This window comes from Protopterus annectens, chromosome 7.part0, assembly GCF_019279795.1.
Source record: "Protopterus annectens isolate FY-2018-M chromosome 7.part0, PAN1.0, whole genome shotgun sequence".
Classification (NCBI taxonomy): domain Eukaryota; kingdom Metazoa; phylum Chordata; order Ceratodontiformes; family Protopteridae; genus Protopterus; species Protopterus annectens.
The window spans coordinates 908,418,063-908,445,898 of NC_056739.1; the positions used below are offsets into that span (position 1 = coordinate 908,418,063).

General features: G+C 37.6%; 1 protein-coding gene across 1 annotated transcript in view; it reads left to right on the plus strand.

Annotated features, from left to right (window-relative positions):
- SNX22 (sorting nexin 22) overlaps nt 1–27,836 on the plus strand; it is a 355,160-nt gene that overhangs the window by 322,657 nt on the left and 4,667 nt on the right. Inside the window, exon 6 of the mRNA XM_044077484.1 lies at nt 20,778–20,878. Coding sequence (XP_043933419.1) covers nt 20,778–20,878 — 101 coding nt within the window. The remainder of the gene's footprint in view (nt 1–20,777; nt 20,879–27,836) is intronic.

A 27,836-nucleotide genomic window follows, 5' to 3' on the forward strand; every position in this document is an offset into this window, starting at 1 on the left:
AGAGACCCACAAATAGGGACAATTTTTAAATATTGCTGTTACAAACAAAGCACTGTTTAGTGGACCATTTAGTAGACCATTATTCACACTTTATCCATAAGTTATCTTGCCGTGACTTCCTCCCTCTAAAATAATAAATCCAACAGACTGTGAAGGGAGGGATGGTGCTGGGGTGTAACATATGATGAGGAATGGGACTAGGTGATGAGAGGGGTGTGGCTTGCAGGCCCCAGAAATGTCCCAAACTGGGGTTGCTAATGTCGGCCCTCTTAGGAGTGATAGCTGTCTTAGGTGACTATGTGTTACCAGTAAAACAACAAACATGAGCAAGTGTTTTCCTCAGATAATACTTTTTAGGCATCATTAGAAAGAGGTAATGATTTGAAAATTTGAAAACTTTGGAGAGATCAATGCAAACACCTTGGAATGGTGGATCCCATCATCTTTTGTTTGGAACAGGAGAACACTCAACTACACAGGAGATGAAGGTATGCTAAACCAACCACAGAAACAGTGATGGGTGTCAGAGATGGAATGGAGCCCATCTTTAGTTTTGAATAAGTGAACACTCAACAGCACAGGAGATGAAGGTGTTCTGACCTAACCACAGAAACAATGATGGGTGTCAGAGATGATGCCGCAGGCTTATTTCTCAATGAATTTACTGAGCTGAGAAGAAACTGGACTCAAAAATGTATTTTGTCTATGATACCAAGCAGCAGGGTAGAATAACAAATGGTAAGATCACCATGTGCTGTCATTTTCTCTAACATGATAGCTGCACAGTTTTTTTTTCTAAAATTCAAGAATCATGTGGTCTTTAGTCAACCATTTTATAGACAGTAACTAGGTTTGATGTACCTGCTGCTACAGCTTTTAGTTGCTTGAGTGAAAGTATGACTAAGACAAATGATGAACACAGGCCACCACTCTAAAAAAATGAGAGAGACAGGAATTAAACAACTACACCATACTCCAGTGTTGTCAGCAGAAAAATAAAGGTAGCATTTTAGGATTGATAAACAGTGCCATTAGTGGTCCTGATCTAATGCAGTGATATACCCAAAGAGGCAGAAAGGAATTTTATGATTCCAGGGGGACAAGAAACCAAATATAAGATAAACAGAAAGTTAGTTGTAGATAAAGAGGCTATGGATCAGATTCTGAAAATCACTTATGTGGACAAATAATGGCCAAACTATGCAGCTGAAGTAATGCAATGCTAATTAACTATGCAGTAGGGATAACACTGTCCATTGCATAGAAGATTAGAACATTTTATAAGTATTGGTTTGAATGGTGGGTGATATTTAAGAAAAAATATATTTTTTGTACAGTGGCAATATGATTTGAGGAAAATAGAGAAAGAAAAATATAAAAGACAATGCAATGATGCATTGGAAGATTTAGAACACAATGATAAAAAGTATTTTGACAAAGAAGAAGAATTATATGAACAAATCAAGGAAAAATACAAGAATGGTTATATAAGCAAATATGTTTTACAAGAAAAAAGAGAAGTATTGAGCTGCTTAATAGATTAGTAAAAGAAGATGGTAGTGTAATGAGAAAAATAAAAGGAGAAATAGAAAGAACTCAGGAAACAATTATGAATAGTGTAGTATAATATGTACAAGAAATGTTTGAAGAAAAAAGAAGGTAGTGAAAAAACATGGAAAGTAAATATGTTAACAGAAAAAGAGAATAAAGAGTTGGAAAATGAGATTTCTTTAAATGAGCTAGATAAAGTATTAGGACAAGTAAATATAGATTCAGCTGTAGGACCAGATGGAATAGAATATGAAATGCATAAAAATTTAAGGGACTGGAAAAAAATTAAAAAAAAAATGAAAATAAAATATTTTGAATGAATGGTTAACTGAAGGTTTTATGTATAAATTATGTAGTGGAATGCTTAAGTTCATATGGAAGAAGGAAGACAGAAGAGAATTAAAAAAAAACTGGAAACTGATAGTATTGAATAATACTGATTATAATGGAAAATATTATGGAAGATAACATACATCTTAGAAAGTGGAAGAGATGTCAAGAATTATTAATGACAGTTGGAGAAAGTGTGGATCATATTATGAACAGAAAAGAAAAAGTGAAAATCATGATAGGATACCTTAATAAGGCATTTGATACAACTGGACATTAAATCTTATGGGTAATAATGAAATAATAAAAGTGAGAAAGTCAAGAAATTGTATATGTCAGCATATTATAATAATAAAATAAAAATATTTCTAAATGTCTGGTTAAGCGGTACATATGAAGAATGGTGTAAGACAGGGATGTCCAGTGAGTTGTATACTCTTTGCATTAGTTATGAATGTGATAGTATGTGAAATAAATTACAAAATTAAGCAGGCAGAGTATATAACACCTGAAGTGTTACAAATTCCAGTTCTGTTAACATATGCAGATGACATTATAATAATTGCTAAAATAAAATTTGGATAAAAGAAGTAATAATGTGTACAAATGAGCATCTAGAGATGATAGGTATGGCTTTAAATAAAAAAGGAAAGGAAAGTTTAGGTGATGGGAAAATAGCATACCTAGCAAGTGTATTTATATTGCCAACAGTATTTGAAAATATTTTTTTTCATTTATATGGGGTTCTAGATTAAACCCAGTAAAAAGAGGAGTTTTGTATGTAATTAAAGAAGAAGGAGGTTTAGGGTTAATTAACTCAGTGGTATATGCTGCTTCATTAAATTTGTACAAAGTGTTAAAGTGGACACATGAAAAAGATGAGAGATTAGTAGTAAAATTGTATAAATATAAGTATGATAAATTTGGGGGCATGGTAAAAAAAAGGGTAAAAAAGAAAAATAATCCATAAATGAGGAAATAAAATAGTACCAAGAAAAAATATTTTTTGTGGAAAATAAAAATTGATGATATAGAAAAAAATAGAAAAATATAATGATAAACTATTGCTATGTAAAATATGGGAAAATCTAACAGATGAAAAAATTAAAGCTATAAAAATAAGAAGCAAATGGTGTAATCAGAAAGTGGAATATCAAGATTTTTTGTGGAGACTGGTAATAGATAAATTGACAGTAAAAAGGAAATATGCCATATTAGAAGAAAAGTGATAGAGTATGTTGACATCGTCAAGAAGGAAAAACTATGAAATGTGTTTTTCAAATGTAGAAGAGAAAACAAGTTATGGGGAAAACTATGTAAAGAAGAATTTATGAACCTATAAAAGAAGTGGATAAAATAAATATATAAAGAATTAAATATGGATATTATAAGAATAGAAGTAAAGAATATGTTAAAAGAATAGATAAAAAGTGATTTTATGTTATACTGGTTATATGGAATGAAAGAATAAATTAAATTATTGTAATGGTAAATATATTTTAGCAACAATATTAAGTAAAATCAGATGGTGGTTATGGAAAAAGGAGTGGGGGTCTAACAGGGATGAAACTTTAGTATGATTGTATAAACAGATTTTTTATATATATATATATATATATATATATATATATATATTTTTTTTTTTTTTTTTTTTTTGTACATTTGTAAATATTTGTAAATATGTAAATATTTTGTAAATAATAGTTATTTCTGTATATAAATAAAAGACCCCTACTTTTTCAGATAGGTGTCATGGTATCTTTTACATCTACCTAAGCTGCCACCAACTCAAACAGATGGGACCTTGGTTTAACATCTCGTCTAAAGGACAACACACTCAGGACTGCAACCCCACCCCACCCCCCATGCTGCACTGGGTCTATATTACATTGTTGAAAGCTGACAATATCGAATCTGATATTGTCGACACGACAATAGCGTATGCTTAGAATATCAAACGTGTAAACGGAAATCTCCATAAGGGGAGATTTCTGTTTACTTCAATGTAGTTGGTATATTTAAGAAGTGGAGGGTGCATGGGGGCTTGATTCAGTGTTTTACTACTTCGATCAGTAGTGATCAATGTTTACTGATTCGAAGTAGTAAAACTTTGATCATCTGATATAGACCCGCTGCACTGCAGTATCAACAATCCATCTACCTGGTGTGGGAGATGGATTGTTGACACTGACTTAGGGTTAGGATTAGCACCCATTACTAAGGTGGTGCAGGGGGGTGCACTACCTTACTAATGGGTGCAACCCCTGACCCTAGTAATGTCCCTTCCCTCAACCCTAACTCTGCACCTTACCTTACTAAAAACCTTCACATAACACTGCCACTACACAAGACACACTTGCACACACAAACACATGAAAACACACTCTGATAATACTACATCTATCCCCTTATATAACCCGGACCCTAATCCCAAAAACGCACACTCACACATAAATGTGTAACACCTATCCCGAAAGTAACTCTAACTGACAAACACACACAAACACTTACATACTCCAACCTCACTCATCTATTTCATCAAAATATAACCTAGACATTTGCACTGCTTGGCGATCCATATCACTGAAGTTAAACAACACCCCTTATATAGAACAAATAGATGTTCAAAAAATCACAAGGGAACCATTTGCTTTTGTACAGTGTTTTACTTTTTTGTACTGTTATCTTCAAATTTATCTTTTTGGTCAAATGATGGCCAGGATATAGAAAAATTTCCCTGCACACACAGATACTGCCATGATCAAAAGTAGCCATTCCTCGATCACAGGAAATCCAGTTCAGAGACATGTTAGTCATAGTGAGGAAAGACCTTTCTATTGGTCAGGTTTCATGTTTCTGAATCTTGTGATGTTACCACTAATATTAATCAGTACTTTCCTGCTGTAATCACCACTGTAGGCCAATGCATTTCCTTGGCACAGATATCTCACTCATTCACTTTCACACACACACACACACACACACACACACACACACACACACACACACACACACACACACACCTCAACTGTCCCTGATTTTACAGAACATCCCAGATGTTACCTCTTATTTCTTCTCTGTCTCTTGTAAATCATAAATGATTACAGTCATTCAATAATGCCAGACATTTGCGTTTTATTCTTCCAGTTGTTCAGAAAATGCACCCTAAAGCAAAATCTAGTGCTCTATTAACTTTTTAAGTAAATTAGGATAATAGTTAAAAAGACTCCCTGGTGCAGTCTAATGTTCACCTGGCTTTGGCCAGAGGTCTTGAGCATGGCCTCTCATACAGCATGGACCATTACAGTCAGTCAGTAATGCCAGACATTGGTGTGCTACTCAACTTATTTTTCATAATTTGCTTAATGCTGTGAAACCTGTGTCCTGTTTCCTTTGTCAGTGGCATACATTAATATTAAGCATGTACCTTGTTCCTACCATATGTCTTAAGTCTTTTGTTCTGCAAAACTTGTTGTTCTATTAACTTTGTAACTAACATAGAGTAATATTTAGCAAGTGTGCCTGGTGTCTGGTGGCCAGCTCCATACTTCTCTTATGCTTCAAAACCTGTAGTTGTATTAACTTTTAAAGTGACTTAAAATAATATTTAAAAGTCCCTGGTTTCTAGTGTTACTTCCTAAAGGATTACAGGATAGTCTAGGGAAGTTTAAATGTAGAGCAACTACCCCTTTCCCTCACACACTCACACACACACACACACACACACACACACACACACACACACACACACACACACACACACACACACACACACATACACACACACACACACACACACACACACACATTAATTCACAAACAGATACACACACACTCACACACACACACACACACACACACACACACACACACACACACACACACACACACACACACACACACACACAAACACACACTCTCATCATGGATCAACCCCCGACTCATGGACACACACCCATTCACTCATTCTCTCTCTGTTTCTCTCTCTCATACACACACACACACACACACACACACACACACACACACACACACACACACACACACACACACACACACACACACACACACACACACACACACACACACACACACACACACACACACACACACACACACGCACACACCTGTTCTACATCTTCCTTAAGTAACTCCCCTACTGTGACCTCCTAGTCAGACACACAGACACAAACACTATCACAGGAAACACTCATACCCCTACAGACACATACACATGTTGCCACATACATACACACATTTATACAACCCTCGGCACTAACTTTCCACAAAGACTTACCTGATCTTACCTTTTATGTGGTCTCCCAATTAACAACAATGGGAAACCATAGATTTTCAGATGTTTCATGAAATAGACAGTCATGCTAATTTATGTAATGAGTGATTCTATGAATCATTTGACTACATCAATTCCTTTGTCAATTTCTGTCCCCTAGCTTCTCTCTAAATCTTCTATAATCTTGCTGTTCTCCTACTTCATAAAGCAATTCCTGTTTGTATTATACTAACTTAAAAATAAAAAAGAATGCTGTACCAGATGTCACTTGGAATGCAAACCAGGTTTAATGTTTAAAAACAATTGAGCTTAAGCTGCAGAACTACAGAATGCAATGTAGACAAACCCCTTAGTATTGCAGTTATAATGCCCCTTCAGGGAAATTGTCTTGGGATAACCTGGAACAACCAGGTGGGCACCTTGCAGTATATACCTGCACTGCTTACAGGCACCACAGCATTTCATCCCCACATTGTAGTGCAGTGTAATCTGGTGGTCATCATTTCATTCCAAAATTAATTTAAATCTTTGTTGTCTCCATAAGTATCCAAGAGACGAAAAGAGCCAAACACAGTGGAGCAATGCATGTTTGTAATCTTGAGAGAAAACACGGGCTGTATTAAACTACCCAATGTCACGATTTTAAAAAGTTTTCCCTCACTATATTGGAGCAGGTTACACTTCTCAGAGGGGTGGTGACTGGGAGCTAGCCCTTGAATAAAGGGAACTGAACTGGCAAATACGGCTTAATGCTTGCAGCCCCCTGGTATTAATGGTCTTATTTCAATTAAACCAACTTTAAAAACAAAGGCTGCTAATACATGAAAGACTATGATTTTTGTAAGTTTCATATATTTATTAAAGCTTACCAAGTTGTTTTTAATACTGTATGTTGCTAAACATTTGTTATATTTTTTGATACTTGTTTTCTAAGTACAGTCACTTTAACTGAACTAGGGCTTGGCACCTTTAAGGTTATATAATCCACCAGAACAGTTGCTACTTTGTTTCTGAAGAAGTTCCTGCTTGCATTGAATGGAATGAAAGCACTTAAACTCGATTGTTTTTTTTTTTTCCAAAAACATTTTTATTAAAAAATGTTATCAATAAACATGGACATAAAGTATTAAAAATAAACAACAGAAAACATAATAACTATTTGCACTATATACAAACATCCATGATAAGCATTTGTTTTATCCAAGAAAGATAATCAATATTTATCTAACAATCTCTCCAATTTTTGGCAAGCTAGTCTTTTGTGTGTTACATTTGATGATCTCTGATAAATAGTTTGCACTTCTTTTTACATACATATTTTGCTATTGAAATAAACTCAGTAAACATAAGATCTTGCTTATTTTTCCAGTTCAATGTAATTATTTTTCCAGCAATAGCTAGAATTAACCAAAGAACAGGTAACTGATGTCTAGGAATTACACTTGGGGTAGGGACATTGAATAATATCAAAGAGCTAGTAATTTCAGACTCAATTGTTTTTTAAACATTAAACCTGATGTGCAGTCCAAGTGACATTTGGTACGGCATTCTTTTTTATTTTTTGATTACCTTGTTTTATGCTGCTGTTTTTTGTTGTTTAACTTTGGAATATATGCCATTTACTGGCATGTCACAACTGGATATGTTCAACCTGTCTAGTACTAGCTATAATATGAATGTTACGGTTAACAGTTCCCCGGTGGATTTAACTGTTCTAATAGACTGCATGGATCAAATGAAGACCCAGAGTAACGCACTTACAGCAGCCTTCATTGCTGCTGGCAGTAAAAATAATAGCTCTGACACATTAAAAGGTGCAAATGTATGTGGTGCTGTTGTTACCACATGGTCTGACACCTTGGGGATAGAAAAGACAGTGGTTGGACAAGGATCTGTTGATTTAATAGATGTTGTGAACTTTAACGTGGAAAACTTCCTGGTTTCTAATTTAACGTTTGGTGGAACTTCTGTGAATTACAATGTCACTGAAGTAGGGCCAAAGGGTATATATATATATATATATATATATATATATATATATATATATATATATATATATATAAAACGATGCTATTAAAGATGGTATGAGGAAATGTGAGAGGTTACTTACAAAATGCAAAACCCTCTCATTGGGCAACTCTTTTCTTAATTTTTGCATATGGCACAGCAGGGTTCCCAGAGGTCTATGGATCTATAAGTATCCTAACAGTGTTGAACCTGGTTCAGGTTTTCATTATGAACTTTTGGCCCTCTTGACAAAATGGGCATAGAGCTGATGTGAATAATTGTCACAGAAAACCTACGATTAATCGAAAAGCTTGAAGTTGACATTAAGAAACTGGATGACATTATTTGGAAAGATTTACTTTTTCTCCAGCACTTAGAAGAATTTGGGAGTGCAGTACAAAAGGCTGAAACCAATGAGACTGCAGCTTTTAAAGAGTCTGTATTAAATCAGTGAATGCTCAAAATAGCGTATGCTGATTTTTCAACCCTTAAAGAATGAAACCTGACAATCCCGAAGACACGGAATAACGATTTTTTCCCAGGGGGAAAAAATCACTGGGCCGTTTTCAGGACTTTGCCATTTCCTCCACTGTGGTGCAATCTCAGAGTTGGTATATTTAAGTAGGGGGGTGTGGGGGGTACACTTTATTTTGTGTTTTGAAATTTTTTTTTTGTGGAACAGCGATTTTTTCCCTGGGAAAAAAAAATCGCTGTTCTGTGTCTTTGAGATTGTGAGGTCTCACTTTTAAAGGGTTGATAAATCAGCTTTCGCTGATTTAATATAGACCCCTTTTAAAAGGAAACAAAAAAGCATAATGACTGATGAAAAGGAATATCAAACTAAAACAGCCTACCCTAATCCTAAAAGGAAACATCAACACACAGCTCAGAAATACAACTAATTTACTGATGCCGAGTGGGAGAGAAATGATGGCAATGAAGAAGAGTCAAACCATTTTTTGGGGAATGAGAACCAAGGAGATCGAAAAGAACAGATTAGAAGTGGGCAAATCATGTGACCAACTCGTTCAACCCACAACCTGGCTTCCACAAAGGACAATTCCATCCGAACAAATTTTGGAATTGGAGTGGGCAATACTAACCAACTTTCAAGAACCAGGTATGCATAAGTATGACATTGTTTTCAATTTTTGTGGTTGTACTACATACAATGTTTCACACCTTCCCATCACTTCAGTGTATGGCTCTTTATTCCAAAAAGGTTTTAAATGTATACCTTCAAGCCATTCCAATGTATTTGACACTATCACTGAGTTGAAACCATTCACAATTAAATTGAATCTGAGTTTACTTGTTGATGTCCACCAATAAGGGCACTTGGTGAGCCATAGTACATTTAACCCACCACTGGCACCCCATTGCATTAGTTGAACAGTTATGTAAGCAAAGTATAAAGAAGTGGTGTGGAAATAAGAAAAGGAAATTTTACAATCTGTCAAGTATGGAAAGGACTTTGTTGTCTAAACTGTCTAGGGATAGGAATATATGAGTGATGAAGCCAGACAAAGGTGGGGGGGGGGTCATGATCATGGACCATCATATGTATTCATTAAAAATGTTGACTTTTCTTAACAATAGGGATTTTTTACAGAAGTTTCAAAGAATGAAATAAACATTGCCTACCACAATATGGATTTCGCCCTTGAAGACCTCTGTATCGCATTCAATATTCCAGTTAAATTGAAAGAATTTCTGGAAGTGAAATATCCTTGGGTCCCAGAATTGTTGGCATTCCCAAACTCTACAAATCGGTAACCGACCCCCCCCCCCCCCGCTTTGAGACTGATTGTGGCTTCAGCTGGTTCCAAACTGGAATCATTTACTAAATTAGATGATTTCAAGTTAAAATCCTTTTTGGAAAACAAAAAGGCATATTTTGAAAGATTCCTAGCACTTCCTTCAAATTTTAGATGATAGTGAATTTTTTTCAGATGCTTTATTTGTCACAGTGGACATCAAAGATTTGTTTTCCATCATTCCACATGAAGAAGGTATGGAATGGTTGCTGGCAATGGTGAAGGGTACTCAGTTTGATCAATCCAAGACAGTCTTTTTATATCAGTGTATGGAACTGGTTCTAAAGAACAATTATGTGTATTACAAGGGGGAGTACTACAAATAACATAGGGGTGTAGCTATGAGTGCCGCCTCAGCCCCAGTACTTGCCAATATGGTATTGTGGTTTTGGGAAACTACTAGTATTTTTAACCCCCCCATCTTTTCCAACATAAGCCTCTACCTATAATACCTGGATGATATTTTTTTTCTTATGGAAGGGAAGTATCAACAAGTTGGAGCTCTTTACGGACTTCCTCAACCAGTATACACATTTTTTTGCAGTTTGCCTACCAGGTGAACAAAATGACTGTCAACTACTTAAATATTACACTGTATAAAAATGTAACTGCTGGCAGATATGAATCAATGATATTTAGACAGGACACCTTTTCAAACACATATCAGCTCTTTACAAGTCAACACCCAAGGTGGCAAAAGAAAAACATTGTTAAGGGGCAAGGGGTGGCTGTGCTATTGGACTGCAGGACTGCAGCCCCCCCAGCTCTAAAAAGAAATGAAAAATGAAATACAATATAACAAGTCCCAGAACTCCGCGCATGCATGCTTGGTGTTCCTGGAACTACACGCATGAGTGCAGGAATCCAGATTGGTGATTAGGAAGAAGGCATCAGACTACAGAGATGCACAGAAGTCTATGCGGTTACAACTGCATAGACTGGAAGGGGATCGGGCTGCATTGTCTGCAGGCTGGATAGCTGCAGCTGTTCTGCTGTCGTGGAACCTAAGGACTTTTGTATTTCGCGCTGAGATGTATTTTGTAAAGGGCTAGGACTCTGAAGCAGGAAGGGATTTTGAAGCTGACGTGGTTACAACTGCATAGACTGGAAGGGGATCGGACTGCATCATCTGCAGGCTGGATACCTGTAGCTGCTCTGCTTTCGCAGGACCTAAAGACTTTTGTATTTCATACTTGGATGTACTTTGTAAAGGGCTGGGATTCTGAAGCAGGAAGGGATTTTGAAGCTGATGAAAGGACTCCAAACCCAGGTACTGTGTGTGTGTGTGTGTGTGTGTGTGTGTGTGTGTGTGTGTGTGTGTGTGTGTGTGTGTGTGTGTGTGTGTGTGTATGTGTGTGAAATGCCCCAGTTAAATATACCTGGTGGCTAGAGAGAAACTCAGTCTCAAATACCCCAGTTAAATATACCTAGTGGCTAGAGAGAGAGAAACTCAGGCTCAAACCATGTACCTTGGGTGCAGGTAGCAAGAGCCTGAATTTCCTATCCACCACCACTTGTGAAAAAAAAATAGATTTTTGCCTCATATTTTTGTTCTGTTCCTCATAAAATCTGTGGTTTTCTGGATTTTGAATTCACTAAATAATGACAGGCATTTGAATTTCAGACTTCATATTCTTCAGAAAGTACATGGTAAAACAAAACCTTTTATTCTAGCAATTTTCTACATTTATAAGATCAATATTTGAAATTTGCCCCTATTTTTGGGGCTGTATTCCACCATTATTAGCTTTGTCCAGGTGTTTTGTGCTAAGAGGTTGAGAGCTATGGTGAGAACTGAATTCACTTAATATGTTTGGGGGCTGTATTCCCCCATTATTGGCTTTGTCCAAGTGCCTTGTGCTAAGAGGTTGAAAGCTATGGTGAGAACTGAATTAACTAAATGATAGCCATTTAAGTTTCAGTCTTCCTGTCTTTCAAGAAACAGCTGATTTGGGATAGTGGTATGTTGCTCTGACTGTAGTGCACAGGGTCTTGGGTTCAAGAATTAGCAGTGAAATGCATGGTGGTAACACAGCATTTTATTCTAGCAACTTTCCAAGAATATACAAGCAATATTTAAAATGTGTCCCTGGTTTTGGGGCTTTTGTCCCCCCCCCCAATAAATTTTGGCTTTTTCTAGATTTCTTGTGCTGCAAAGTTGAGAGATGCAGTTGACTGTTGAGTGGATTTTACAAGGAGCTGAGAGTTTCAGGGGAAGAGAAGTTCAGTGCTGCTTATGCTGAGTCTGCTTGCATTGTTAATAGCACAACAGGATGTGTACTTGCTTTGATGCAGAAGGCTGTGGGTTCTACCCCCACAGTATGTAGATGCATTTGTGATACTGCACTGTGTTGTATTTGTAAAGGGGGTGGATGCTGCAGTCCTGAGAATGTCCTCTTTGGCAGAGATACCTAGTAACTATGAACCTGTTATCAGTTTGCCATCCATTCCCTATTGCAGTATTACTAGCTTATCATTTTTTAATATAGCATAGGCAATTTATTCCTCAAGGGTAAGAGACACTTTATTTGTAGATGAAACAATGAAATATTAAGTTGTTTGCTAGCAGCAACCTCTTCATTAGTTACAGATCTCTTTAATGTGGAATTATTTAGATGACGTTTACTTCTGCAGAGATTGTGCATATTTACTGATATTGGTGGATTGTAGAAGTATGAGTAGACTTTTTTGATGGAAATGTTCTGAACTGGGCAGTTTTGTCATTATTACTGCATGCATTTTGTTTCATTATTTACTGGAAAAATGTTCAAAACAATAAATTTAAAATGTCGTCTAACAACCATACTGTATTATACAAGGAATATAATTTAATGCAATCAGGAAGGTTTATCAAAGAACACATGTGTTTTTTGTGTGCAAGGGGTCTATGATTTGAAAACACCCCAAAGTTAATTTTTATCTGCCACTGGCCAGATGTATTTTCTTTGAATGTGGGTTTCAATGCGGTTTCCATGAATGTGAGTTTCAAGGGCAGAGAAGTTTTAATGCTAAGTCTATTTTCATTGTGAGACTGCATTGCTTTGTTTAGCAGATGTCCTTTAGTGTTTGTGCTGTAAAATGTAAAATAAAACTTTTAAATGAAATCCAAATCATCATAGAAGTAAAGCAGTATACACATTAATAGTGTTTATGGTAAATAGGGTGAAATAGCCAAGTAATGGGATATTGGAATGGCTGCAGGGGGAGGCCCCATTCGACCATGATTTTGTGAGGGGAAAGGGCAGTAAACTCAAAGACAGCCCCGGCTGAACTATACCTCTCAACTGTCCAGATTTTCACAGAATTTTTGCTTCTTATTTTTGGTTTGTTCCTCATAAAATTTGTGGCTTTCTGGCAAATCATTTAGGAATGAAGTCACTAAATGACAGGCATTGAGTTTCAGACTTCATACCCTTCAGAAAAATGCATGCTAAAGCAAGACCTGTTATTCTATCGCGTCTATATCACATTATCGAAAGTGTACTTAATCAAATCAATAAAGATCGAATTTTATTGATCAGTTAAGTAAAACATCGAATAACGTAAAAAAAAAAATTTAAAAATGCACCCCCACACCCCCCTACTTAAATATACCAACTCCGAGACTGCACTTAATTGAGGTAAATGGAAATCTCCCCTTACGGAGATTTCCATTTACTTGCATGATGTTCTTCACTTTCGATAATGTCGTGCAAACAATATCAGACTCTATATTGACAACGTGAAGTAGACCCATTCTATTAACTAAGTTTATACAAGAGCATTTTTTAGCACTGTTTGTATGTTCCTCCAATATATTTGGCCTTGTCCAGATTTCTTGCGTTAAGAGGTTGAGAGGTACGTGCAAATAAATTGCTTGATAGGATTAAGTATATCCAAACCTCTCAACTGTCCCCAATTGTGGCTCAGAATGTTGCTCTCCCCCCTAATAATCCCTCCGCAAAATGGCAATTTTAAAAGAAAACGTGGAGGGTTTACAATTAATAAATAATTGAAATAATCAGAGTTGTAGATTACTTTTATTTCAGAAATGTATATAGATTATGTTATTTTGTCAGCTGCTCAAGTTAACAGTACTAATATTAAAAAAGTGTCCCTTCTTTGACAGGTTCCCAGCTGTCTTGTGTGGCTATTTTATATTTTTGCATCACATTTTTGGTTTGTTTTTCATAAAATTGTGGTTTTCTGGCAAATTAGTGGCAAATCATTAAAGGTTGAAGTTAGAAAATAATGACAGACATTTGAGTTTCAGATTTCATACCCTTCGGAAAATCCATACTAATGCAAGACCTACTATTCTGTTATCTTTCTAAGTTTATAAGAGAAATATTTAAACATTGTCCTTATTTTTGGGCCTTTGATCCACTTCTATTTATGGCTATTTCCATATTTCTTGCTCTGAGGTTGAGAGGTATGACAAATCTGACAGGGCCATCACCATCAGCCAGAGACATTTCAAATTGTGACATACTTGTTGCACCCCACTCCCCCATGTAGTAACTCTGGATGAGTCCAAGCAAGGCAATGAGAAGTTATGCAGTGTAAGTGGGCAGAATATCCCCCATCCAAGGTAGACACAAGTACTACAGTGGCTTTTCATATGTCCTTGATTTTGTAGAATGTTTTGGTTTTCTGTCATATTTTTATACTGTTGATTTATGCTTATTATTCAGAAAATGCATGTTGTTGCAGTGCCTGTTGCTCTGTGTTTAAGTAGCAATGCTTTAATGACCATCTGGTAAGCTTGTCTGAGATTGTAAGATGCAAGTAAGCTTTAATAAGCAAACTGTTAAAGAATTACCAACATTGAAAGTGTTTTTGTTGTCGCCATGCAGAGAATATTTACATAACTAGATAACATATAAGCCTTAGGTATTGAAATGCATATCACAGTATTTGTAATAAAGGACAGGATTACAGTATTTAAAGAAGCTCATTACATTTGTTGGAGACTTGCAGTCATCTTTGCAGGCTTTACCCGTAAACTAAACAGAATGCCAATTTATCATGTGTGGTCCATAACCTGTGCAGTAATCCTTTAAGCAATTTATCTTGAGCTTGTTTCTTGTTTGCTGTTCATTTTTTACTTTGATCATGTTTTCTCCATGAAACAAGTAGATAGTTGTCAGGCAACAGGTCTTTTTTGGATAAGAAGCATTTTTACAAGTAGGGGTATCACAGAGATTGCTACTTTCAGCATGTTAGTTGGTACTTTTATAAAGCTGAATATAAATTAATTAGAACTGCAGTGCAAGGAGAGTTGTTTGAGTTGAGTGCTGCTTTTTTTATATACTTGATTTTGACTGGCATTCCAGTAGTGTATTTAAAAAGTGATTTATTTTTTTCATGCCTCACAACCTTTTTGTTTCCATCTAGATATTAAGTAAGCTGCCATGTAGCCAATGCATTGACATATTTTTTTCTTCTACACTTCATTTTGTCTTGATTGGACTCTCATAATGATGGTTTGGCACCCAGGGCAACGTATTTAATTAAAGTCCTAGTTTTTGAGGTTTTGAGCATAGCTCCACCCCTTTCTAATTGGCCACACCCCTTCCCATTGGCCACACTCACTCAGCTGTCTCCTGGATCCCCTCTTTGATTTGAAGTCACCAGCCGCCATTGGAAATTTATAAGGCTAAGCAGACTTGTTTCTGTTTACTCAGTTTTTCATCAAGAGGCTGACAAGGTTTGTGGTCTAGTTCGAGAACGGGGATATTGAGTCAGTTTACTAGATGAAGTTCTGCAATGGATGTCCGAAACAAGACAGACTCATTATATTGCCCCTGTTGTCTGACAACCAGTGAAAGAAAGGTGGACACTGACTTATCACGAACCTTTGTCATTCACTTTAATACAGACGTGTTTTCTCTCAAGATTATAAACATGCATTGGTCCACTGTGTTTGGCTCTTTTGGTCTCTTGGAGACTTTAGGAAACCTACCCCAATATGTGTATAAAAACAATAAAAATTTATAAGCAATTTTGGAAAGAAACGATGATCAGCAGATCACACTGCACCGCAACGTGGAGTTGAAATGCTGTTGTGCCTGTAAGCGGTGCAAGTATATACTGCAAGGAGCCCACCTGGTTGTTCCAACTAATCCCAAGACAATTACCTCCAAGGGCATTATAACTGCAATACTAAGGGTGTTGTCTACATTGCATTCTATAGTTCCTGTGCAGCATTCTCTATCGATAAGACAGTGAAGCCTTTAAAGAACAGGATTTATTAACATGTGCAAGCTATCAAGAAGGCTATGGATGTGAGTGCACTGTACAAACATTCTACCCAATGTCAAAATTTTAAAAAGTTTGCCTTCACTGTACTGGAGCAGGTTACCCCTTTTCAGAGGGGTGGTGACTGGGAGCTAGCCCTTGAATGAAAGAAACTATACTAGCAAACACTGCTTAATGCTTGCAGCCCCCTGGTATTATTTCAATTAAACCAATTTTAAAAACAAAGGCTGCTGATATATGAAAGACTATGATTTTTATAAGTTTAATATATTTATTAAAGCTTATCAAGTAGTTTTTAATACTATATATTCCTAAACATTTGTTGCATTTTTTATATATTTTTTAATACTTGTTTTGTAGGTAGTATCACTTTAAATTAAATAGAGCTTGGTACCTTTAAGTTTATATAATCCACCAAAACAGTTGCTACTTTGTTTCTGAAGAAGTTCCTGTTTGAATTGAATGAAATGAAAGTGCAGTAGAGAGTTGATTATCCAAGGTCGATTAGATGAAATGTCAATTATCCGAACACAGGCTTCCAAAGTTTTAGGATAGGAAAAACCATAAAGTCTAAATATGTAAACATTATGCATATTCGCTTGTGCATGTTTTTTGAGCTTGTAGCCTGCTCCTGTGTGAAAAATATTATTTATTGTCCACTGGAATCACTGAATGGTTGAAAAGTGTATTCCCTGCATGCAGAAAAAAACAAGATTTTAGAAGTTTTTTATTTGGTTCAATGTATGTTTGATTATCTGAATAGTTTGATTATAAGAACTACCCTTGGTCCCAATTAGTTTGGATAATCGACTCTCTACTGTGCTTAAACTCAATTGTTTTTAAACATTAAACCTGGTTTGCATACCAAGTGACATCTGGCATAGCATTCTTTTTTATTGTTTGGTTACCTTGTTTTATGCTGTTGGTTTTTATTGTTTACCTTTGGATTATACTAATTTACCTTTAATTTTTTCAATAAACTGCCTAAAATTTCTCTAATTGTTAAATCATTGTCATATAATTTATACCTCTTCTCAACCAATGTTTTCATATTATGTCTAATTTGGTAGAATTATTTAAACTGTATTTTTGTATTATTTTTAGAGACTGTAAAATTATTATTCTTTAAGTGTTTTGTGCTACTTTGGAGCTTTTCTCTCTGGGCCTCCACTGAAAGTGGACTCCTAGCCAGTCGGAGTTTCCCAGTAATCAAATGTCAATAAATAAATAATAGCAAATATTATTTGTTTAATACAGCACCACTTGTTAGAGTGAGTTTTAAATTTGCAGTTTGAACCTTTTTCCAGTAAGCAGTAAAACAAAACAGATGAACCAATAATATCAAGGCTACCTAGTTCATAAAATTTCAACTGTAAAATCCACTCAAAATGCTGTCATTAAAATCCACCAGTAACAGTCAATATGCAGAATCCCTGCAAAAGAAAAAGTCATCTGGATAATTATACACTGAAGAAATCTGTAACTAATGAAGAGGTTGCTGCTAGCAAACAACTGTGCATTTCAGTGTGTCATCTACAAATTCATTATCTGATGCCCTTAAAGTACAAATTGCCTGCTGTATTACCTAAAAAAATAATAATAATAATAATCATTGGTGGGTTGGTGATATGCAATAGAGAATTGCTGGCAAACAGACAACAGGTTCATAGTTACTAGGCATCGCATCCACAGAAAGACACACTCAGGAGTGCAACACCCCCTACCCCTTACACTGCACAATAGTGTCAACAGTCAGTCTAATTGATGAGGGACGATACCCCCAACCTTCTGCACCAAAGGCAAGTGTGCTACCTATTGCACCACTGACACTGGTCAGCATAACTATGCAACTCTATGACTAACATTGACAGACTGTAATCCTCAGTGATTTACAAAAACAAAAACAACAAAAAAATAAAATAAAAGAGAACTGGAAGTTGTTGTGGAGGTTTAAGGCACTTGCTTCCCAAAATTCAAGGCTCAGGGTTTGACTCTAAGCAAACTCACTTAACTACAAAGCCCCCTTACTGGAGCATTTCACACACACACACACACACACACACACTTGTTCACTCACTGATATCCCAAAACGTACACTCACTGTTTCAGCTGTTGTGTGTCATGATACTCTGCTCACTCCATAGGCATCCTGGTTTATTTGCTGAGAAAGGGGCATGGTTGGGTTGGCATAACGGTTAAGGTCTTTACCTTGATATTCTAAATGGTCGTGCAATTTTACATTAGGACATTTGTCCTACCTCTGAGGTTTCTGGGTCTTGCTAGTCTCCCCTCTCCTTTGTTTAGAAAGTCTCCCACAAGATCCTAAAACCTGCTATGTTTACAGAAGTCTTCCAGCTTTGTTTTATTTACAGATGACTTTATTTTTATCACCCCACCCCACCTCCAAGCCAAAATGGGCCTAGGCAGCTGCCTAGGTCACCTAGTGCTGGATCCGGCTCTGTCTGGTCTGAATTTGACTTCTAGGTTAGGCTGGCTGTTTCCTGATGCTGCAGGGACTATTTCTTTTTCAAGATCTTCACTCGCTGATTCTGCCTTCATTTCTTGTTTATGAGATTTATGCTTTGCCTTTCATCAGGAGTTTTTTTTTTTTGTTTTGTATTTTTTATCATTTTGGTTGTCTTTCACTGCTAATGTGCTGGTAACGTAGTTTAATTTGAGTTTTTAGTGCTTTCATTACTGTAAACTGAGTTTAATTTATGTCACAATCTCAATTCCTGTTTTGTTCTGTTTATTGCTAATATTATTTTTAAGCAGTCTTAGTAATATGAGTTGGGAATGTTTTTTATTTGTTTCTGATACTAGCATTTATTTTTCTGTTGATTTACTGGTTTATATCTATGTATAAATATATATATATATATATATATATATATATATATATATATATATATATATATATATATACACACACACATATTTCTTTGATAATTTTGTCTGCTAAATGACTGTTTTAGATAGTGGCAATTTGTTGGATTTTGAAGTCTGTCTGGGAGGCAGGGTAAGGTATTTTGACTGAATGTGTGGTCTACATGCCCTGTACTAGTTCTTTCCCATGCGTAGAACAGATTTGATACACATGTAGCTAGCAGTATGATTGGTCAGTTTTCCATGTCAATTTTAGAAGTGAGTTTTAACTCACATAGTGGAAGTTCATAATATACTCAGTATTTTTTTTATTGATAGCAATATAGGATAGTCATGTGACAATATTAGTAATTTTGTAATTGGATTTAAATTGTGATAGTATATTGTTAACAATGTTTTCCTTTATGATTGGAGATCTCAATTTAGGATCAAGCCAGTAGCAGCCTAATCTGTAATGTTTTACTATGTTATAAACGTATGTATTGTGATATTGTTGACACTTGTATTTTGCGTTCTTTGCTGCTTTTGCCCTCTGGTTGGGTTGTGCCTGAAAAGTGTTCTAGGGCCTACACTTATCAACACATGAAATCAGAAAATATATAAATACCACAGTATGCTTATGAGGAAGGAAAGAACCTGATTTCTGAAAGCTCTAATTGTGAGCATCTTTTTTTTCACATTTTTACTCCCTTTGCAGGACTTCCTTCCTGATCATCAGCTGTTTTGTCTGCTGCCTGTGCTCCATTTTTTTCCTTAATGTCCCCAGTTCTAGCTCCCATGGTTGGGACCACTCCAATGGTGGATTGGGAAGGGGGAGTGACTTGGAACAGTCAGTAATAGGATCACATACCTTGTCCTACATGCCAGGGCACTTTCTTGTATGCTCTAACTGGGCAGAGCTACTAAAAACATGGTCATCACCTCATGATACATCAGTTAGCTCCAGCCCACCTATTCTTAACAGATATTTGCCTCATTATTACACCATTGCCCACATCACCAGGAGCATGTCAGATAACTGACAACAACCCCTTCCTTTCTCCAGGAGTGCATAGGCCTTAAAAAGATGTTTCCTTCCACCACCCTCCTGTCCAACTCTTCCATCACCCAAGCTACTAACTGAACTCAGGTAATCTTGGTTGCAGTCAGGACTCCATATCTCTGTGCCATGAAGCCAGGCATAATTGTGTACATCTGATTGCTTGGGGGAATCTGCTGGACAAACAATCTATTCTGTTGCTTGTGTGAGGAGTTCACACCTGCTCTGGGAATTTCCTGGTCATATATGGGTATCTGAATTGTTAGCAGACACAATTTACTCAATATGACTTAAAGTATTACTGTATCACTGAAGGAAAAAATGCACAGAATGTCTCATTTCTTCACTCCAGTTTCTGTTCCAGGTGTTGCAAGGCAGGGTATAAACCGGTGTTGTCAGTGATCCTAAACAAGTCTCTGGTTATTCAGTACAATCAAGGCATGTAATTTTTAGTTTGTTAATTAAATCAAAGACCAGTGTATGTACAGTGTATAAATGCTACCTTGGGCTAGAAGATTTGGCAGTTTGGTGCTTGTACCACTGAATGATGCATGTGAATATGCCATAGGTTCCTTCTGCTGTTTACTTGATTTCTTTTCCCTGTTTATTTCAGCTTCAGGCTAATGCATAAACCAGTTGTTGGTTTTCACAGTGATCCCTTTGCTCAGTCTTCAATGGCTGGCACATCGTACAGTCCTGAAGGCATTAGTACAGGTAAGACACTCTTCTTCTCCTCTGGGTGATGCTTTTGTCTTTTCCACCCCCTCCTCAGTTACCTCCAAGTCTGTCCAGGATGCAGTCAGTTAGGATAGTGCTAGCAACTGGTGTCTTTCTTAATTTAGCTGTAGCTCATGACAGCGGGATTAGGTGAACAAGCCTAAAAATGTCATCAGTTTATAGTAATTGCAGTAGAATGTAATCCAGCCTAATGATAGCTTGATGTGTAGAGTTTAAAATGTTGAAACATAGAGACCTTTAAAATTATCTTTCTCATAGATGATAGCATTAACAGTAACTATGGGGAGGAATAAAAAACATAGAGGTATATGTTTTTGATCATACCTTTGTCTGCCATAAAATATTAGTGTTCTGCATTTCATGTGATGTATTATTTTAATTTGTTGTAACCCATAACGGTATCAGGGAACCGTACCAGTGCAACTTTTTTATAGCCGATGTGTTTTCTTCTTGTTTGGCCCTAACGTTTCATTGACACTCTTGTTACCATTGACTTAGAACTGCAGTGTATTGAACCCGGGCTCACTTGCAATAGTTCTCAAGACAGTTCTCAGCAGAGTTTTTAACTTGCAGCATTTGATTTTTGTTGCTTCTATACAAATTGACAAAGGTTTATGATGCTTTTCAAAACAGTGACTAATTTTCAGTTTTTTATAGGAAAATTTACACCTGCAACAGAAAGTGACTGAGAGAAGAGGGTATTGTATCAACACAGAAACAAGAAAGTTACCCTTTCTTACTTACTAAAGGACAGCTATAGAAAGAAAATGAAAAAGTACACATATTTGTGATAATATAGTGATTTCTCACAAAATAAATTATGCAAATCCAAGTTCCACTTTAATAAAATAAAAAACAAAAGTAGAGTAGACGCTTTTGTCCTCCAAGTGGATGTTTTCAGACTGTAACAAACACTAACAAACAGATTCATTTTCTGCAGGCTGCAAGGTAGCTGTGAACAAAATAGGTCATATTATTAGGGTCAATGAGCCAACCCACATCTTCTTAAATAAACAAAACAAGCCAGTATGGAAAAACCCCACCAAAGGTCCAGTTGTTCTATACAGAGATCAACAAACAAAAAGAAGAGAGCAGTAACGACCACCACTGAGTATCACCATTATAACATAATAAAACAATAAAAATTCAGCATGAACTTTTCAACAAAACGATGAGCGCTTTTGAGCTGATCAGATCTGATGAAGGGCACAGCCCGAAAGCGCTCATCATTTTGTTGAAAAGTTCATGCTGAATTTTTATTAATGTAAAAAACATGGATAAAGACCAGCATAAGGGGGGGGGGGACAAAGATCCAAAAATAGAGACATATTTTATTACTGTTAAAGACTTAAAAAGTTACTGGAACAAGAGGTTTTGTCTTAGCATGCATTTTCTGAAGGATATGAAGCATAAATCTTAAATGTGTGTCATTATTTAAAGATTTCAAACCCCAGCAGCTTGCCAGAAAACTACATTTTTATGAAGAAAAGAAGAAAACTGTGAGGCAAAAATCTGGACATTCTGCTAAATCTGGATAGTTGAGAAGTACAAGAGTCTACTGAGATTTAAGAAGGGATAGCACATAAACACAAGGAAAATCAGGTACATTTCTGTTTCTTTAGTTTTGGAGAACATACCTGATTTTTTTTTTGTGTTTTGCTCTGTCCTCCACAGAATATACCAATAGAAAAGTCTGGTCACTCAATGGTACTTAAGTGTCCAGACTTTTTTCTGTTGGTATTTGCTTAATTTACAACAACCACGCTGGTTGAGTGGTCCAATCAGCATGTACGTTTTTGAATACTAATGAGAAGTCATTGTATAATTGTCTTTTCTCCCTTCTAAAACCTACACATAGGTTCATAGGTTCATACTAGGCTATCTTCCCTGGGGCAATTATAAGCCTAGCCCGATTATGTATGGCTTACGCCACCCCTTGATTTGAGTATACTGTGCCCTTTTTAAGGTTTAGTTTACTGTGCCTCTGTCTAATAGTGACACGAGAGTAATCCCTGGGACAAACCTACGATCCCCCATCCACTTATCGAGATTCTTCTTGAAGAGATTCAGTGAGGTGCTCTGCCTCACATGAACTGGAATTCTATTCCAGAGCGAAGGGAGCCTCTGGGTTATGAACCTGTCCCTCCAGCAAGTTCTATTTATTTCTGTGTTGAGGTTCAAGTCCCTCGAGCGTGTGGCTGTAAGGGATTTAGATTTACTGAGGTGGAGCATGTCCATTAATTCTGGATTTGACATAGCTTTGTATGTCAGGCATAGATCACCTCGAAGTAGGCGGTATGCAACTGAGTAGAGCTGGAGTTTTTTTAACCGAGCAGCATATGGCATCTGTTTGAGACCCTTGATCCTCTTGGTGAGATACTTTTGGGGTCTTTCTAATTGCTGCAGGTGTCGGGTAAGGTACATCCCAAAAGGGGCATTGTATTCTATGATGGGCCTGATGAGGGATGAATAAAGGGGCACGATTGCCTCTCTTGATCTAGATGTGAAACCCTTCATGATGAGGTGGGCTATGTAGAAGGTCTTTCTAACCACTTTGGCAATGTGGTTTTCAAAGGAGAGATTGCCATCAACTTGGGTCCCCAGGTCCCTAATAACTTTCTCTGTACTTAATGGGTTTCCGCCTATGTGGTAATTTGTGGGCACATTGTTTTTGCCAAAGGGTATGACTATACATTTTTTGGCATTTAGCTTTAAACCATGGTGCTGGCACCAGTTATCTGTCTCTGTGAGACCTTTTTGAAGGATGTTTGTGTCAGCCGGAGAGTTGATTATGGCGCCCAGTTTGCAGTCGTCTGTGAACTTGGTGAGCCATAGTCCTCCCACGTTTGCCTGTACCTCGGAAAAGTATATACCGAACAAGAGTGGTCCCAGGACAGAACCCTGTGGGACACCACTTGTGACCGGTTTAGAGTCTGACATGGCTCCAGCAACTCTCACTCTGTGGGTTCTGTCTTTGAGCCAGTTTGCGACCCATCTTGTGACATAGGGGGTTATATTTAAGCTGGATAGCTTATCTATGATGCCCGAGTGGGGTATTGTGTCAAATGCCTTTGCAAGGTCCAGATAGGCTGTGTGGACTACCTTCCCTTCATCTATGGCTTTGGTGACTGTTTCAAAGAAGTCAACCAGGTTCAAAAGGCAGGATCTGCCCTTGACAAAGCTGAACTGTTTAGGATCTAGTGTCTGTAGGTCCCCAATGTCTTTGTTTATGAGCTCCATGATGATCCTCTCCATAGCCTTGCAGACTAAGCTAGTCAGGCTTATGGGGCGATAGTTTCCAGGGTCCGTAGAGGCTCCACCTTTGTGGAGTGGGACCACTGTTGCTGTACGCCATTCTGTGGGCACATATCCTGTAGTGAGTCTGAGATTGTATAGCTGTTTTATTTGAGGGATTAGTTCCTCTTGTAGTTCATGTAGGACGCAACCTGGGATGCCATCTGGTCCCATGGAAGCAGTGTTTTTTGCTTTGGAGAGGGCAGCCTTCACCTGAGCATCTGAGATGTTTGGGAGGCAGCCCTCTGCCGGGATAGATACTTGCTCTTTTGGGGGTGGAGAAGTTTGCACTGAACCTGTCTGCCAGGATATTGGCGATGTCTGTGGGTTCAGTGTATTTTTTGTCGTTTAGAATCAACTCAGAACAAGTCTGGGAGTTGCATCCCAGGTTTCTAACATAACTGAAAAAAGCCTTATGATTGTCTTTGGTGTCCTGTGCAATTTTTCTCTCGAAGCTGGCCTTTGAGGATTTTATGAGGGATCGTAATTTTTTGCTAGTACTGATCAGAGATGCCTTCCCTATTAGGGATTTTGCTCTATCATGTAGTTGCTTCCTCCCTCTGTTGTACAGTTTATTTATGGCAGGGGTCCACCAGACTGGATGCCTGCCTTTGGATGATTGGGTCTTGGTTTTGTTTGGGATAGCATGATCCATGCATTCCTGGAGATGTCCGTAGAATGCATTTATATAGGATTCTGTAGTTTGGGCTGTAGTTTCCACTGGCCCTGGGGCCTTGAAGGATTCCACTTCGGTTTTGAGAAGTGAGAAGTTTGCTTTTGAGAAGTTTTTCACTGTGGTTTTCTGGGCTGGGGGTGGGGTCGGGATGTGGACATCCAGTGAAATTAATTTATGGTCTGATCTTACCAATGAGGGATATACTTCTGGTGTGGAGCATAGAGTCCCCATGTTGGTAATGATCAGGTCTAGTTTGTTGTCCCCTCTTGTGGGAGTGGTGACTAGTTGTTCCATAGCATTTGAGTTTATAATTTCCAGGAATCTTTGGGCTAAGGTGCTGGGGCTTGAGTAGTGCTCCCAGTCAATGTTTGGGTAGTTGAAGTCGCCCAATATAATGGTGGTCGGAGAAATCTTCATGTTCTCCAATGTTTTCAGGAAAGCCAAATGGGATTCCTGACTTTGAGAGGATGGTGTGTAGGATGCTATAAACTGAAAAGCAGTCTTGCCCACTGTTAGTTGCACAAGGATGGTCTCCGATACTTCATGCAATGCCACTAACCTGGAGGTGTGGATATCCTTGATAAATATGGAAACTCCCCCTCCTTTTGTGGTTTGGTCCGGGTTTTGGGGCCGAAAAGCATGATACGAGGTATGGCCTGGTAGTGCTGGGGTGCTCTCTGGAGCCTTGAACCAGGTTTCTGTCACTGCACAGATATCGATGTTCTCCATACTGAGGAGAGCTTCGAGTGCGTGCATCTTGAGGGTAAGACTTCTGGCATTTAGCAGCATTACCCTTAGTTTCTTGTTCCTTGTGCTGTCTATGGGGGTGGGTTTGACTTTTGAGCCTTGCCTAAAAAAGGCGCTATGGGGGTGGCAAGAGCCTTTGCCAATATCCAAAAGCCCAGTGGTGACAGGTGCAAGCCGTCCCTAGCGAAGCAACGTGGCTTGTCGAGCATGTCATCCCAGGCTGACAGACACTGGATCCCCTTTGAATGACACCAAAATTTTAGCCATATTCTGCTTCTACAATGTTCTTGGGCTACGCCCTGTCAAAGAATCGCTTCCTCAGGTTGCTAGCCTTATCTGAATATTCTCCTTCATTCTGTGGTAATCCACTGCTCCTTATGGTCCTTATAAATTGTCCATTTACTATAGTTTGCTTTACTCAAGGGGGATGCATATTGCTGTAGAATAAGTAACCATTACTGGCTACAGCTTTTCCAGCTATAGAAGTCTAGAGAAAGTATATAACTTTTATGAAAAAGTTATAAAGACTAAGCTAAATTCAAAGCTCCAAGGACATAGAAAACAGAAACTCCATAAAAAGATGTATTCTATGAGTAAATGTAAAGAGTACAAGCACTTCATTGCTTGCAGTAATACTTCTTGGTAGTTTATTGAGGCAGATGAGCACTGTAGAAAATACATTATTCCAGTGCTGGTATTTATATTTTATTATAGAAAGCACATCATAATTATGTCATAAAACTCAGAGATGTGGCTAAAAACATGCAGTATGTTCAAAATGTAAAAGCACATCTAACATTGGTTCATGTCTGAGCCTTACAGAAGCTATAGCCAATAGATTGTTCCCAGATTCCCACTTCCCAGCTGTAACTTCTGCAAAGGAGCAAATGGCAGGGTTACAGTAGGATTCTGATAGATCCCTACCTAGGCAGATAAGGAAAGGTAGAAGTAGTAGATCCTAAAGTCATGATCTCCCCCAGGAGAGGGATGGGCCTCCTGCAGGGTCACAGCAGTGTTTTGCCCTAATAAGGATGGTGGGCAGACAATATCCCAGTATGCCTTCTAAATAGCATGAAACCTGAGTCATCAGCCCCTCTAGAATCACTGTTTAACTGTAACTTCCAAACAGGCTTCATGCCTAACAAATGGAGCGCAGCAACAGTCATCTCTCTGCACAAAGGTGGGCCATCTACAGACCCTGGAATCTACAGGCCCATAAGTCTCACTAGTCTCATATGCAAAGCCATGGAAAAATATTAATGGAAATTATCAGTAATAATGTAGGAAACCTCCAGACACTGAACCCAGCGAAATCTGATTTCATCAAGTGCAAGTCATGCCTGCTGTACTTGGTAGATTTCTTTGAGAAGATCAAAACCAATGGATGAGGGCAAATTGGTTCGCACTCCCTTTGTTGACTGATAGACTGATAGATAGTGTCTTCTTTTACTTGGATTTGTGCCCCACCTCATCTCTCCTTCTACCTTCACCTGTAACCTCTTCCTCCTCACCCTCTACCAACACCTACTTTTCCTCCTCCCATCTCATGACAAATAATTGTTCTACAGTCATCCCATCTCTTGACAAATAATTTCTCTGTAGCCATCTTGCATCTAAAAGGACCTAAGACTCTACATTAGGACTTCTTTATTTCTGCCCAGTGTTACTTTCAACTATATCTAATTAACATAATGTCAGCCTTGAATCCTGTTATCAATGGTATAATGATCAAAAAATCATCACATTGCTGTTGTAATCATATAAATATTGCTTGTCTTATTTTACTTATAGTTTTGTCTGTTTTCTTTGTATATTATTTTGGAGCTTTCCTCCTGCAGCTTCCACTGAAAATGGACCTATGTTCCCAGTCAGACTTCTATAGGTTCATAGGCTAAGTACTGGGCTAGCTGCTCCTGTGGGCCATCTTAAGCCTAGCCAAACTAACCTTTCCCAGTCAAAAAATGTAAAATAAATAAATAATAATATCTGAATGGTACTTTTTTTAGGAAAAAAACTATTTTCCTTGAAGCAGAAGTGGATTGATTTAACTATGACTGTCTTGCTTTTCCTACAGTTTCTATACTGCTTCCTGAAAACAGAGTGTTTAGCCAGAAATGTCAGATTTATTTTCCTAGTCTCCATGCTGCAGTCTCCCCAGCCCAGCCCACCACACACACACACACACACACACACGCACACACACGCACACACACACAC